Source organism: Schistocerca piceifrons, chromosome 7, assembly GCF_021461385.2.
Source record: "Schistocerca piceifrons isolate TAMUIC-IGC-003096 chromosome 7, iqSchPice1.1, whole genome shotgun sequence".
NCBI classification, from domain to species: domain Eukaryota; kingdom Metazoa; phylum Arthropoda; class Insecta; order Orthoptera; family Acrididae; genus Schistocerca; species Schistocerca piceifrons.
The window spans coordinates 320,014,982-320,031,887 of NC_060144.1; the positions used below are offsets into that span (position 1 = coordinate 320,014,982).

General features: G+C 42.9%; 1 protein-coding gene across 1 annotated transcript in view; it reads right to left on the bottom strand.

Annotated features, from left to right (window-relative positions):
- Positions 1-16,906, bottom strand: part of LOC124805652 (juvenile hormone esterase-like) — a 101,651-nt gene that overhangs the window by 52,802 nt on the left and 31,943 nt on the right. Inside the window, exon 5 of the mRNA XM_047266219.1 lies at positions 2,019-2,236. Coding sequence (XP_047122175.1) covers positions 2,019-2,236 — 218 coding nt within the window. The remainder of the gene's footprint in view (positions 1-2,018; positions 2,237-16,906) is intronic.

The following is a 16,906-nucleotide window of genomic DNA, read 5'->3' on the forward strand; positions in this document are numbered from 1 at the left end:
TCTTTATTCAGGCAAAAAAGTAGCTGGAAACATTAACCACAGCCTCACAGTACGTTTATTCACTTACGAAACTTTGTTTTCAGCGACACAAGTAAGTCTCACAGTAACAGAGATATTCACAAGTTTGAATATAGGAAAAAATAATCCCCCTTCCCTTATAATGGATTTAACCTTGCCGCAGAAAGGGATGAAATACGCAGCTATAAAATTCTTTCACAAGTTACCCATGGAAATAAAATTCCTGAGAGATAGCAGAAGTGCTTTTAAATGTAGATTAAAGAGGTTTCTCCTCAACGCCTCCTTCTACACCATAGAGAAATTTATGAACAAAGGTAATGAGTCATTAATAAAGACCTGTAAATGGCCAGCCTACGGCTACACATTTATTTAAAAATTAATTGTACATAAGTACACTACTGGCCATTAAAATTGCTACTCCACGAATATGACGTGCTACAGACGCGAAAATTAACCGACAGGAAGAAGATGCTGTGATATGCACATGATTAGCTTTTCAGAGCATTCACATAAGGTTGGCGCCGGTAGCGACACCTACAACGTGCTGACATGAGGAAAGTTTCCAACCGATTTCTCATGCACAAACAGCAGTTGACAGCGTTGCCTGGTGAAATGTTGTTGTGATACCTCGTGTAAGGAGCAGGAATGCGTACCATCACGTTTCCGACTTTGATAAGGGTCGGATTGTAGCCTATCGCGATTGCGGTTTATCGTATCGCGACATTGCTGCTCGCGTTGGTCGAGATCCAATGACTGTTAGCAGTATATGGAATCGATGGGTTCAGGAGGGTAATACGGAACGCCGTGCTGGGTCCCAACGGCCTCGTATCACTAGCAGTTGAGATGACAGGCATCTTATCCGCATGGCTGTAACGGATCGTGCAACCACGTCTCGATCCCTGAGTCAACAGATGGGGACATTAGCAAGACAACAACCATCTGCACGAACAGTTCGACGACATTTGCAGCAGCATGGACTATCAGCTCGGAGACCATGGTTGCTGTTACCCTTGACGCTGCATAACAGACAGGAGCGCCTGCGATGGTGTACGTGTACTCAACGACGAAACTGGGTGCACGAATAGCAAAAGTCATTTTTTCGGATGAATCCAGGTTCTGTTTACAGCATCATGATGGTAGCATCTGCGTTTGGCGACATCGCGGTGAACGCACATTGGATGCGTTTATTCGTCATCGCCATACTGGAGTATTACCCGGCGTAATGGTATGGGGTGGCATTGGTTACATGTCTCGGTCACCTCTTGTTTGCATTGACGGCACTTTGAACAGTGGACGTTACATTTCAGATGTGTTATGACCCATGGCTCTACCCTTCATTCGATCCCTGCGAAACCCTGCATTTCAGCAGGATAATGCACGACCGCATGTTCCAGGTTCTGTACGGGCCTTTCTGGATACAGAAAATGTTCGAGTGCTGCCCTGGCCAGCACATTTTCCAGATTTCTCGCCAATTGAAAACGTCTGGTCAATGGTGGCCGAACAACTGTCTCGTCACAATACGCCAGTCACTACTCTTGATGAACTGTGGTGTCGTGTTGAAGCTGCATGGGCAGCTGTACCTGTACACGCCATCCAAGCTGTGTTTGACTCAATGCCCAGACGTATCAAGGCCGTTATTACGGCCAGAGGTGGTTGTTCTGGGTACTGGTTTCTCAGGATCTATGCATCCAAATTGCGTGAAAATGTAATCACATGTCAGTTCTAGTATAATATATTTGGCCAATGAATACCCGTTTATCATCTGCACTTCTTCTTGGTGTAGTAATTTTAAAGGCCAGTAGTGTATTTTATATATGTTCTGTTTACATGCTCCACATTACAAGTCTGTCGTGATTTTGATCTATGGGAAGAGTAATTTATTATAACTGTAACTAACTGTGTATTTATTAATTTGTGTGTTTGTTTCGAACATATGGTTCTACAGCAATTTGCTGAGTGAAGTGGTATCCATGTTTTGCACTAGGAAACAATTCACTTACGAAATCCGTGAGTGCGATAGAGTCGTCATCGGTGAGATCACTGTAGTTGGCGGCGCGAAGGAAGGCAGCCAGCCGCGCGTCGTCGTCGTCAGTGTGGTTATCGCCCTGCGCCTGGAAGCCGAGCGCCTCCGCCATGCGGTACGCCCTCTCGCGGGGTTTATCTGTCAGCGCCCAGGGTGCCGCTACTCCACTCTCCATGCTCACTCCACTGAAGAGTCCTGCAGAGAAATTTCACCAAAGATAGAATGAAACAGTAACGAATTAAGGTAATACTATAGTGCTCTGTATTGACTGCTCGGAACATTTTTAAAGGACTTGACTGTGTTTGTCAGGCTATTATATCAGAACAGATACCTACCTTTTGAGAGCAACAGTCTCTTAAGATCGGCCTCCGTCGGAAAATAGGAACATACTCTACTTTGTTCGAAATTTAAAAATAGAGACGGAGCACAAATCTCTTGATGTAGGAGGAGGTGGGTGTTAGTGAAGGCACCCACCCCAGCATTAACCACAAATGATTTAGGGAAATCGTCAATAGCCTAAATCAGGCTGACCAGAAGGGGTATGATCTACTGCACGTCTAGGCCCTATTCGAGTCCAGCTGCGGTGTCCACACTCCAAACCCAGTTTACTCGATATGGCAGTTCATGTTGAGTGAGGAGGGGCTAATGCTGTTTTCAAAAAATTTTCTGGATGTCGTAACGAAAACGTCTTGTCATAACATGAGTCACTTATTTTATAGCATTTCTTGTAATTTCTCATTTAATGTAAAAGGTTGTGTTTTATATTTAATAGAAATAACAGTTTTGATGTCTTTGAGGATGTAGTGAAATATAGTTAAGAAGGAGAAGTTCAAGAGCCTACTAGCACAATCAGAAGCGACGCTCCTACTCGTTGTCGTTATAGATTGCGATAGCGTCGCGTTGAGGGGGACGTACATGAAATTCAGTTTTCAGTTTATTTTTTCTTTATTGTTAGAACTCATGGACAGTAAGTTCCCAAAGTTTCAATGCTGAAATCGCACCCGAATGCCCGAAAAATAATTAAATCTGTGACGCGACCTTCCTAACACGCCCACTTTTTGAAGCAACAACGATTCTGTGGATTACTTTCAAGCAATCTTGGACAGCTTACATCTAGAAGGCTGTGATATTTGCTCTTTGGTTTTATAGATCATCTGTGACAGTGTTCTGTATCTTAGAAACAGTAACAGACCAACTCCCTTGTTTATGGAGAAGCAATTTTTGTTTTGCCCCTTGATACTGACGGAGATTTATGTAGGTGTATCGTGGTAAGGCTGTCAGGTAGAACCTATCCATTGTAAGTGACATGAAAAGTGCAGTATGGGCTACATATTTCCGCATGGTGTCAACAGATGAACATCCCAGTCTTCATCGGTGCCACGTTAGTTGGTGTAAATACACTACTGGTCATTAAAATTGCTACACGACGAAGATGACGTGCTACAGACGCGAAATTTAACTGACAGGAAGAAGATGCTGTGATACGCAAATGATTAGCTTTTCAGAGCATTCACACAAGGTTGGCGCAGGTGGTGACACCTACAACATGCTGACATGAGGAAAGTTTCCAACCGATTTCTCATACACAAACAGCAGTTGACAGCGTTGCCTGGTGAAACGTTGTTGTGATGCCTCGTGTAAGGAGGAGAAATGTGTACCATCGCGTTTCTGATTTTGATAAAGGTCGGATTGTAGCCTATCGCGATTGCTGTTTATGGTATCACGACATTGCTGCTCGCGTTGGTCGAGATCCAATGACTGTTAGCAGAATATGGAATCGGTGGGTTCAGGAGGGTAATACGGAACGCCATGCTGGATCCCGACGGCCTCGTATCACTAGCAGTCGAGATGGCAGGCATCTTACCGGCATGACTGTAACGAATCGTGCAGCCACGTCTCGATCCCTGAGCCAACAGATGGGGACGTTTGCAAGACAACAATCATCTGCACGAACAGTTCCACGACGTTTGCAGCAGCATGGACTATCAGGTCGGAGACCATGGCTGCATTTACCCTTGACGCTGCATCACAGACAGTAGCGCCTGCGATGGTGTACTCAACGACGAAGCTGGGTGCACGAATGGCAAAACGTCATTTTTTCGGATGAATCCAGGTTCTGTTTACAGCATCATGATGGTCGCAACCGTGTTTGGCGAACGCACATTGGAAGCGTGTATTCGTCATCGCCATACTGGCGTATCACCCGGCGTGACGGTATGGGGTGCCACTCGTTACACGTCTCGGTCACCTCTTGTTCACAATGACGGCACTTTGAACAGAGGACGTTACATTTGAGATGTGTTGCGACCCGTGGCTCTACCCTTCATTCGATCCCTACGAAACCCTGCCTTTCAGCAGGATAATGCACGACCGCATGTTGTAGGTCCTGTACGGGCCTTTCTGGATACAGAAAATGTTCGAGTGCTGCCCTGGCCAGCACATTTTCCAGATCTCTCACCAATTGAAAACGTCTGGTCAATGGTGGCCAAGCAACTGTCTCGTCACAATACACCAGTCACTACTCTTGATGAACTGTGGTATCGTGTTGAAGCTGCATGGGCAGCTGTACCTGTACACGGCATCGAAGCTCTGTTTGACTCAATGCCCAGGCGTATCAAGGCCCTTATTACGGCCATTGGTGGTTGTTCTGGGGACTGATTTCTCAGGATCTATGCATCCAAATAGCGTGAAAATGCAATCACATGTCAGTTCTAGTATAATACATTTGTCTAATGAATACCCGTTTATCATCTGCATTTCTTCTTGGTGTAGCAATTTTAATGGCCAGTAACGTATCTGCAGGCTCAGAGGGATGGCAAGGAGATGGTTAAAAATTGTATTCTGGATGTCGTCAAACACACTTACTGGTTTGTGGTCGTTCTTGAACTTCTAAAAAACCTAGAATCCAAATGAGTAAATTCATTCATACGGAAACGATGCCCTAAAACCACATTTTCATGTGCTACGGTTGTCAGAATTGCAACTTATGATGCAGTTCTAGAGTTTAATGGTGGAAACGTAGGGAGGAAGAAGGTACTGTCTGTCCACGATAAACTGACGGTTGGCGCCATGGCTGGCGGGAACGGTCGTGCCCCCGCATTATGGTTGCTTGGGGGCGAGGAGCGGTGAGGGGAAGGCAGTGTCTATTGCTGGGTGCAGTGCCGGAACCACTAACCTCGTTTTGCACCTGACACGAAATAGGAGGCTGCACTCGCGGAAATATTGCCAGCTTAAGTGGCACTTCTGTCGAATCGGAAATCATGTAATTTGTTGCTCGAGAGTTTTACCTGTAACTAATGTATTATTTATGTATTGGTTTTACAGAGAGTACTCTACTACATTGGCTCCTTATTCTGCTTGCATTTATAGCGAATCTCTTGCCCAACGTAAAGTCCCAAGCGACTGGAAAAAAGCGCAGGTGACGCCTGTATATAAGAAGGGTAGAAGAACGGATCCTCAAAATTACGGACCAATATCCTTAACATCGGTTTGTTGCAGGATTCTCGAACATATTCTCAATTCGAATATAATGAATTTCATTGAGACAGAGAAGTTGCTGTCCATGCATCAGCACGGCTTTAGAAAGCATCGCTCCTGCGAAACGCAACTCGCCCTTTTTTCACATGATATCTTGCGAACCATGGATGAAGGGTATCAGACGGATGCCATATTCCTTGACTTCCGGAAAGAGTTTGACTCGTGTCCCACTGCAGACTCCTAACTAAGGTACGAGCATTTGGGATTGGTTCCCAAATATGTGAGTGGCTCGAAGACTTCTTAAATAATAGAACCAAGTACGTTGTCCTCGATGGTGAGTGTTCATCGGAGGTGAGGGTATCATCTGGAGTGCCCCAGAGAAGTGTGGTAAGTCCACTGTTGTTTTCTATCTACATAAATGATCTTTTGAATAGGGTGGATATCAATGTGCGGCTGTTTGCTGATGATGCTGTGGTGTACGGGAAGGTGTCGTCGTTGACTGTAGGAGGATACAAGATGACTTGGACAGGATTTGTGATTGGTGTAAAGAATGGCAGCTAAGTCTCAATATAGATAAATGTAAATTGATGCAGATGAATAGGAAAAAGAATCCCGTGATGTTTGAATACTCCATTAGTAGTGTAGCGCTTGACACAGTCACGTCGTTTAAATATTTGGGCGTAACATTGCAGAGCGATATGAAGTGGGACAAGCATGTAATGGCAGTTGTGGGGAAGGCGGATAGTCATCTTCGGTTCATTGGTAGAATTTTGGGAAGATGTGGTTCATCTGTAAAGGAGACCGCTTATAAAACAGTAATACGACCTATTCTTGAGTACTGCTCGAGCGTTTGGGATCCCTATCAGGTCGAATTGAGGGAGGACATAGAAGCACTTCAGAGGCGGGCTGCTAGATTTGATACTGGTAGGTTTTATCATCACGCGAGTGTTACGAGAATGCTTCAGAAACTCGGGTGGGAGTCTCTAGAGGAAAGGAGGCGTTCTTTTCGTGAATCGCTACTGAGGGAATTTAGAGAACCAGCATTTTGAGGCTGACAGCAGTACAATTTTACTGCCGCCAACTTGCATTGAGCGGAAAGACCACAAAGATAAGAGAGATTAGGGCTCGTACCGAGGCATATAGGCAGTCATTTTTCCCTCGTTCTGTTTGGGAGTGGAACAGGGAGAGAAGATGCTAGTTATGGTACGAGGTACCCTCCGCCACGCACCGTATGCTGGATTGCGGAGTATGTATGTAGATGTAGAAAACAATCAAAAATGAAATTAGATAAATGTACAACTTTCGACACTATGAATATAAAGTAAAAAAACTTATTTTGAATCTGTTTGCACATTTCATTTATTAAACGCAGCACAGCAGTAATGTTTACAAATTGTAATTAACTGTACCTGAAAGAATTGTCATAGTGATGTTCACTAAAGATCACTGTGATTTGCGTTAGAATCAACATGATGATGATGATGATCATTTGTCATTATCGCTTGAGGGCATGGTATTGATGATAACTTCATCGATGGCTATTTCCATTATTCCATCTCGTGTTCAGCGCTCTTGATCCAGCTACTCTACTTTCCTGCAATAGCCTTGTCAGTCCTGTGCATTAACTGAAGGGAAGCAGCATTAACAAGACTGTGCAATCTTTCCTTTGACATGTCACCAGCGACGTTGATCTTCCTGAAACTGTGTTTTATTTTGGCCTATACCAATTCTATCGTATTTACATCACAATTGTAGGACGGTAAACACACTACTTTGTGGCCACTGCTCTCAGCGATTTTATCCGCAATGTACGCTTTCACAGCTAGTTTGTTTTCGTTTATTGTAGGTAACAATTCAGCCTTCCTCTCTGAGCCGTTACAGTTTATTTGCCCGTCTTGCAACCGTTCTAACATCTTAATTCTGAGCTCGTATTTATTAGGCATTCTGTCGAAATTACTTCTGCGATATGGCGCATTATCCATACGGTCGCGGAATTATATGGAATATTACGAACGACCATATCTGCTAACCCGCCACCCTCCCGCCGATGTAGGATAGTTTCATTAAATTCAGGAGGTTCGCAAGTTAGTGGAAACAATTCCTTGCATAAAACTTCCCGACAAATTAAAACTCTGCTCCAGATCGCATCCCAGGTTCGAGTCTCGGTCTGGCACACAGTTTTAATTCGTAAGGAAGTCCCAAATCAGCGTGCACTCCGTTGGAGGTGAAAATTCGTTTTAGTTTCTTGTATCTTGCTTGAAAGTACATGCCGAATTTGCCTTTTGTCGAAGTTTTTCTCAAACTTACAAAAATTGTGACTGTTCTGTACCGGCGCGAAAATATTATTGTCGAAAAGGAGAATGGCACAAAGACAGATGGCCCAAAACAAACGTACCGTTGGAACGCCTAAAGACACATAATTGGTCCTACCAGTCAAGGAACTGCGAAATGAGTTTATCATTCAATTTGTTTCATCAGAATGGATAGTGGAATTTGTAAATACTGCTTACAAAAATCGGATAGTAATCAGCAGATAGTCTCTTGGTGAGATACTGAGCCGCATTTTTGTTTTCTGTTATCGAATACTTGATGATACAATAGACAAGACCTGTTCGAAATGTACGTACGACTTCTCCAAAGTTTTTAATCTATGTGAAGTCCTCTGATTTTAGTTAATTGGAATAGCGTTTATTGGCGACACCATATATCTACTCCTCTTATATGTTTTTAAATTTTTTATTTTTGGATTTCGTCATGATTTTTATTTATTAATAATAATGTGACAACAGTGGTGACTGCTCTGGTTTTTAAGAATAACTGCACTTCTGTAACAAGTACTTACGGCGAGTTCCTGAAATAAACTTGTCCCAGTGACCTGAAGAAGTGAACTTGTGTAAGTTTTTATTCCAATGTAAACGCCTCAGCAAGTGCTTAAGGAAGTTAGTTGCTAGTGGACGCAAGCCTTTTGTAATACTTCGCATCTACGGGCAGCCTGACGTTTGCAGCGCTAGGAGGAAATGAATATCTTTTAAGAAGCGCCTATTTTCACCGCTTCTGGTAGCGCTAGCGAGATCGTCAAATTATCGTGTCCATTAGAGAGAACAGACTCTAAGATAGGAAATTTCACTTAAGACATATTGAGAAGCACAGATTTACAACTTCTGTTTGCAGGTGAAAAGTCAATAGAAGATCTTCTAAAGGAAAGAAGACAGCAAACACGAAATCAGAAGAGAAGCCTTGAAGGGAAAGACGACCCTCAGTAAAAATCTTGGAACTTCTGAAGAGATGACATAAGAAAAAAGTTAGGTTGAACTTTAAATTGCATTTCCAGAAAATCATGTTTTTTTGAGCTTTATGTACCCCTTTCTCAGAATATATGAAGGTTAGAGTTATGAAATGTTGTACACTTATTCCTATAAACCCAGTAAACGATGTCTCAAGGGCAAATTTTGCGATCTGTATGTAAGCTAAGATAGGGGGCAAGGTGTTTGGAATTTTGCATGAATTTTATATCATAGTTATGAAATTATAATTAAAAAATATTAAAATTCTCCTATTCGATATGCTCAAAGAAACCTCGTAAGTGAAGCTTACTACATGCAGAGATGAAACAGAGAACCAGAGAACATTATGTAAAAATCTCTTCAAAATAGCCGGCCGCGGTGGCCGTGCGGTTCTCGGCACTTCAGTCCGGAACCGCGTGATTGGTACGGTCGCAGTTTCGAATCCTGCCCTGGGCATGAATATGTGTGATGTCCTTAGGTTAGTTGGGTTTCAGTAGTTCTAAGTTATAGGGGACTGATGACCTCAGATATTGAGTACCATAGTGCTCAGAGCCATTTGTACCATTTTTTCTCTTCAATTGTTTCTGAGAAAAAGTACATACCTTATTTTTTGAAAATTGTAGATCTGATTCATCTTTTAAATAGTGCGTGCGTCTTTCATGAATGTCCCCCCTTTAACTGGTCAGTAAGCTACACTGTTGAATACGATATCAGATGCATGTGAAGAGCTTCATTTATATTGCTTTGTAGCACGGTGTTTTTAAGGAAAGAGGGCGTATGTAGCACAATAACGTGAAGTTTTGTTCACTACACTTCGAGCCAAACCATTCTATAAATTCGAAAAATAGGAACCTGATATTAAATGCAGTGCGTGCATTATTTAATATACCAATAGGCCACCACAAACGTCGACGAAGAGGAGGAGGAGGAGGAGGAGATTAGGGTTTAACGTCCTGTCGACAACGAGGTCATTAGAGACGGGGCACAAGCCCGGGTTAGGGCCTTCAACGGAACCATCCCGGCATTCGCCTTAGGCGATTTAGGGAAATCACGGAAAACCGAAATCAAGACGGCCGGACGCGGGTCTGAACTGTCGTCCTCCCGAATGGGAGTCCAGCGTGCTAACCGTTGCGCCAACTCGCTCGGTACGAAGAAGAAACTACTACATAAACAATGAAACTTTTTCCCGACACAGAGGTAACAAAAGAGTATGGGGCTGGGGGTGCAGTAATTCATTCAATTTTCACGGTGAACGAAGATATAGTTTTGAGATTTCACGACAATTGCCTCTAGTTGCTTTCGCTATTAGTCAGCACCCATTCGACATTATAATTTTCCTGAAACTGATAACTGAATTGGTAGTTCCATAGTGAGTTAGGACACGAGTTCGGTTTGTAAAGAATTTTCTCTGCTATGGGCGGGGGCAGCCGCCATACACTGTCACTCGTGGGCTGACGGTTCAAGAGAAATCGGACAGAAACCAGGCAATCTGCAAAACAAGATAATATGAGTTAATGATGGCGTATTTTTGTATGGGAGTAAATGTACAGTGTAGTGCTGAATAAGTCAAACACCGTCCTCTTATTACGGTTCGCCATTACGTTAAATTTCGAGTTTAGATAAGAAATCACTCAAAAAAGTCCACTTGGCTGGTTTCTTAGTAAAATGCGGGGACTTTTTGTGTTCTAATGTTGCATACTGTCAGTTGGTATTGCCGCTATGAACCAAAAACAGACAACTATGTTCATAATTTTGTGGCAACTAATCGAAAAGAGTTTTGTGGTTAGCACAGTGTTAGGAATAAAAACAATAAACCTACATCACAGTGGGACGTCTGCAAGTTCAGAAGACGAACCTCAGCCAAAAAATAAATCAATAAACCTGCGAACGTTTTAGTGTTCGCAATGCAGGGAAATGCGTCAGGAGTACGAAAGTAACATTAACACTTTTAAATAAAACAGAAAATGTTATTTAAATATTATGGAAGACGTCATAAATGAAACGCAAAGATATTCTCAGTTTTTGGTTGAGGATGCTGAAGTTAAGCGAAGATAAAGGAAACAAGATCGAGACCAAGAACGAGGCAAAGAAAGAGATACACGTAATGGAGGTAATTCTACATGTGTGTGGCCGTACTGTCCGTAGCTGCTTTACAGTTCTTCAGCATATTTTCGTTTAGTTGCAACGACAGAACGAAAAATACCCTCAAGAACTAATGGCGGTAATTTTAAAAGAAATAATTCTTACAGGTAAGACTGAAGGTGTACCGAAGAATATTCACAAGAATATGTTAATGGAACTCCTTGGTATTTTACATAACAGATTACGGAAAGTCTGTCAGTTGTTATTTCAGAATACCATCCCTGAAGCCACCTGGAGAACAACAGCAGTTTCAGTGGTGTTCCTGGAAATAATAGTTTGCGAATCCTTTATCATATTCTAAAACTTGAAATTGGAGACACCCATTACAGCAGAAAACACAAAAAATATTTGGATGTTGGTTTAAATGTCACAAAACTTCATGAGATATTCATTAATAGCAACTCTGACTTCAAAAAAATATAGCTAAGTACCCTTTTCACTATTAATTCAAATAATCAACAACCAGTTCCAGAAGAGAAATTTTATTTCCCTTATCGGTTTCAGGCACCTAGTGCCGTTATTCAGAAGTCGGTAACTACCGCATTATTTGCGAGTGGCAAAAATAAAGATGCATTTAACATATTGCTGTGGTCATGTGGTTCATAGTTCCAGTACAAAAATGGTTTAAGGAGGCTAACCAACAAGTGCAAACATCATGCCAGAACTGGAGGTAATCAGCTTTGCTGTTAGATCCAATTCTGTCATAATGTTTGCGCTTGGTGTTTGACTTCCTTATACAATTTTTGTACAGGCACTAAGAACCTCATCACCAGAGCACTATACTGAAAACATAGTATTTTTTACACTCACACATAACTCGATAATTATAACCTTCTGAAGAAGAGTACTAAGTGCCTGAAACCGGAAAGGAAATAAAATTTCTCTTCTGCAGCTGGTTGCTGATTATTTCAGTTAAAAGAAAGATAGTTGCAGAAGATAGATGAAATACACTGACGGAAAAAACCACAAGCCAAGGAGGAGCTATGCCACATAAACGAAAATTGGTAATCGGATTTCTACGTCTGATAGATGATGTCTCCAGAATGAGATTTTCACTCTGCAGCGGAGAGTGTGCTGATGTGAAACTTCCTGGCAGATTAAAACTTTGTGCCGAACCGAGACTCGAACTCGGGACCTTTGCCTTTCGCAGGCAAGTGCTCTACCAACTGAGCTACCCAAGCACGACTCACGTCCCGTCCTCACAGCTCTACTTCTGTCATATACACTCCTGGAAATGGAAAAAAGAACACATTGACACCGGTGTGTCAGACCAACCATACTTGCTCCGGACACTGCGAGAGGGCTGTGCAAGCAATGATCACACGCACGGCACAGCGGACACATCAGGAACCGCGATGTTGGCCGTCGAATGGCGCTAGCTGCGCAGCATTTGTGCACCGCCGCCGTCAGTGTCAGCCAGTTTGCCGTGGCATACGGAGCTCCATCGCAGTCTTTAACACTGGTAGCATGCCGCGACAGCGTGGACGTGAACCGTATGTGCAGTTGACGGACTTTGAGCGAGGGCGTATAGTGGGCATGCGGGAGGCCGGGTGAACGTACCGCCGAATTGCTCAACACGTGGGGCGTGAGGTCTCCACAGTACATCGATGTTGTCGCCAGTGGTCGGCGGAAGGTGCACGTGCCCGTCGACCTGGGACCGGACCGCAGCGACGCACGGATGCACGCCAAGACCGTAGGATCCTACGCAGTGCCGTAGGGGACCGCACCGCCACTTCCCAGCAAATTAGGGACACTGTTGCTCCTGGGGTATCGGCGAGGACCATTCGCAACCGTCTCCATGAAGCTGGGCTACGGTCCCGCACACCGTTAGGCCGTCTTCCGCTCACGCCCCAACATCGTGCTGCCCGCCTCCAGTGGTGTCGCGACAGGCGTGAATGGAGGGACGAATGGAGACGTGTCGTCTTCAGCGACGAGAGTCGCTTCTGCCTTGGTGCCAATGATGGTCGTATGCGTGTTTGGCGCCGTGCGGGTGAGCGCCACAATCAGGACTGCATACGACCGAGGCACACAGGGCCAACACCCGGCATCATGGTGTGGGGAGCGATCTCCTACACTGGCCGTACACCACTGGTGATCGTCGAGGGGACACTGAATAGTGCACGGTACATCCAAACCGTCATCGAACCCATCGTTCTACCATTCCTAGACCGGCAAGGGAACTTGCTGTTCCAACAGGACAATGCACGTCCGCATGTATCCCGTGCCACCCAACGTGCTCTAGAAGGTGTAAGTCAACTACCCTGGCCAGCAAGATCTCCGGATCTGTCCCCCATTGAGCATGTTTGGGACTGGATGAAGCGTCGTCTCACGCGGTCTGCACGTCCAGCACGAACGCTGGTCCAACTGAGGCGCCAGGTGGAAATGGCATGGCAAGCCGTTCCACAGGACTACATCCAGCATCTCTACGATCGTCTCCATGGGAGAATAGCAGCCTGCATTGCTGCGAAAGGTGGATATACACTGTACTAGTGCCGACATTGTGGATGCTCTGTTGCCTGTGTCTATGTGCCTGTGGTTCTGTCAGTGTGATCATGTGATGTATCTGACCCCAGGAATGTGTCAATAAAGTTTCCCCTTCCTGGGACAATGAATTCACGGTGTTCTTATTTCAATTTCCAGGAGTGTATATGCAGGGTGTCCCAGCTATATTGTCCACCCAAAATATCTCTGGAACAATAACAGCTATTGGAAAACGACTTTCACCGGTATCAATGTAGGGCTGGGGCCCATGAATGTACATATTTGGAAACATTCTAAAACGAAAGCATATGTGTTTTTTAACACAAACTTATGTGATTGACAAGTAAGTTTCCCTTTTGATAAGTATGGAGGTGTGATAACACATGTCAATCACATCGCGATTACGGGCAGCATGGGGTTCACGTCTGAGCCTCAGAACGTGCGCTAGCAGCGGATGTTGGGTGGTTCAAGCGTCAACTTCGCGTCTCAATATCTCGGGATGCAATGGGAATATTGCGATGCAATCAACGCCATTGTGTATGTACTTTGTCATGCTATGGATTGCTGAAGAAAAAATATAGGAGGTCCATGTAAAAAAACATCAGTTTGTGTTAAAAAACACATATGCTTTCGTTTTAGAATGTTTCCAAATATGTACATTCATGGGCCCCAGCCCTACATTGATACCGGTGAAAGTCGCTTTCCAATAGCTGTTATTGTTCCAGAGATATTTTGGGTGGACAAGATAGCCGGGTGTGTGTGTGTGTGTGTGTGTGTGTGTGTGTGTGTGTGTGTGTGTGTGTGTATGTAGAATATATATATATATATATATATATATATATATATATATATATATATATATATATATATATGTGTGTGTGTGTGTGTGTGTGTATGTATGTAGAAATACAGTCAAATATATATAAATATACAGTCAAATATATGTGACGTATTGCTTCACTTGGTTTCTAGATTATGTTAAAGATGTACAAATACAACTTGGGAGTAATGATAACATGCTTATTTTAAATCAGCAGCCGTAGTAGTTCTTGGGAAATGATAAACTTGTCAGTTGGTCTAGGGATGAGAATTCCCTGATGGCGAACTTAATTATACCTCTTCTATCTGTGATATAAGGTAAGAGAATGTGGGCAATGCACATGAAGATATGATCGCTAACAATTTGTTGGTCATAACGATTAACGACATCATTTCAAGTTCTGAACAGCTGTTAATCCATTTTTCTAAAGCATCAGCATGAGTCATAGCTTTTGCATTTCCAAAGATATGAAGATTGGTTGTGAAAACCTGCATTTCTAGAGGAGATTTAAATTTTGTGTACATGAGGCAGTGACTAGTGGTTACTCAGTACTTAGAATTTACTCCATAGTTAGAACATGAAGGTAAAAATCCATTTTTATGACTACTATGATGTATCAGAGAGAGTTGGTGTATAGCTGTTCAATTCTTACTTTAATGTTTTGACTGATAGTGCTTTGTTGAAGGACACTTATCAACTCTCTTCGAGAGACTGTGAAAGAAAATACAAATTAGCCATCAAGTTCACCAAAAAAGGTTTATAAGAAATGAAAGTGAACGCTGAAGTTTGCATGTTGAGTGAGACAGTGGCTGCTAAAATTGAGACACTCGTTGCTTGTGGCACAGTACTGCCGCCTGCTAGTGATACTGCAGACGTTTAACAAGAAGTTGACGATATTTATGGAACTTTGTTGCAAGTTATTCAGAACATTTGAAGATATTAATGGCATTGGAACGAAGCATATAATCCAGGAAATTTACACATTCTTATGGGAAAGGTTTTTACCTAGTATTAAATAATAAACAAAGCTAAAATAATCCCAAAACATAAGAAAGGTAGTACTAAAGATGTGCAGAACTCGCATTATCAACCTTCTGTCCGTAGTTTTTACTAGAATTTTTACTTCCAGGTCGAGCACTACACTTGATGTGGTTCAACCCACTGAGCTACCTGTGTTCCGTCCAGCTTGTAGTAAAATTGATCATATCCTCACTCTACGCAAACAATTAGCAGAACAAATGAGTGCCATCTTCTTCTTTGTTTGCCTTTATTGATTTTGAACAGACATTCGGTTCGAGCAGTCACTCAGCTGTTTCTGAGGCTCTAACAGAAGAAGAAATAGAACATGGTTATATTAAGGACTTATACAACATATGCAAAGCCTTCACAGCGTTTGTGAATGTTGTTGAGGAAACAAATGAATTTCCCATTTAAAATGTTGTAAAACAAAGTGACTCTATACCTCCAAAACTGTTTTCAGCAGTTCTAGAAAAAGCAATGTCTGAATTGCAAAATAATATCCCTGATGTTGTTCAGTTTGTAAATATAAAGACTTCAGACGTTAGTTAGCGAATTTGTATTATTCTGATCTGAAGTGGTCTAAAAAGAAATATGATGAAACCAAGACCATGATGAATAAATGGACACCACAGGGACGTATACCCGGAAATGATCACAGAATATGTCTCTCTGGGCTACCTAAAAACAGGAACAGTCAACGTACTAAATTAGGGTGACAAGCTTATGGAAGATATTCTTCAGGTTTGAATTCTAAGATATCGGTTGAGCTGAAGGAAACAGTTTTTGACCAGTCTGTACTGCCAGTAATAACTTATGGCTGTGAGAGAAGGACATTAAATGAGTTCATTGTTAGAAAACTAATAGTAACCCAAAGTGGAATGGAAAGATCAATGCCGGGCTACACGAAGAAACAGGGAAAGAGAGCAGTTGATAACAGACGTACAGAAGATCAGTAGCTTAGTGGAAGGAGTGAATGCCTTGCAACAACAGTGGGCTGGTCATTTCGCTCGAGTAAAAGACGGTAGACGGTCAAATGAAGTACTAGCTTTGAGTTCAGCTTACCAAAAGAACAGAAGGGACAGACCTAAGAAAGAAGCCAGACTAAATGGCAACGGAAAGTTCAAGATTGGCAGATAAGGAAGGATCTGCTGGCTTCCTATGTTGCAAGTCAACTCAAACAGACCACATCACCAAGTGATCGAACTGGCTGACACCGACGATGATGACGACGATATTGATGATGATAGAGCCTTCTAAGCAAACCGTTAGCCATTAAAATTTCAACATGTAACAACCGTCAAGCGCTACATGTTTAGATATGCAAGTGATTAGTACACTGAATGACAAAAGTCTTGGGATAGCGATATGCACATATACAGACAGTGCTAGTATCGCATGCACAACGTATAAAAAGGCAGCGCAATAGCGAAGATGTCATTCGTACTACTGTGATTCAAATGAAAAGGTGTCGGACGTGTTTATGGCCTCACGATGGGAATTAACAGACTTTGAACGCGGAATGGTAGGTGGACCTAGACGCATGGGACATTTCGAAAATCATTAAGGAATCCAATATTCGGAGGTGTACAGTGTCAAGAGTGAGCACAGAGTACTAAATTCCAGGCACTACCACTCACCACG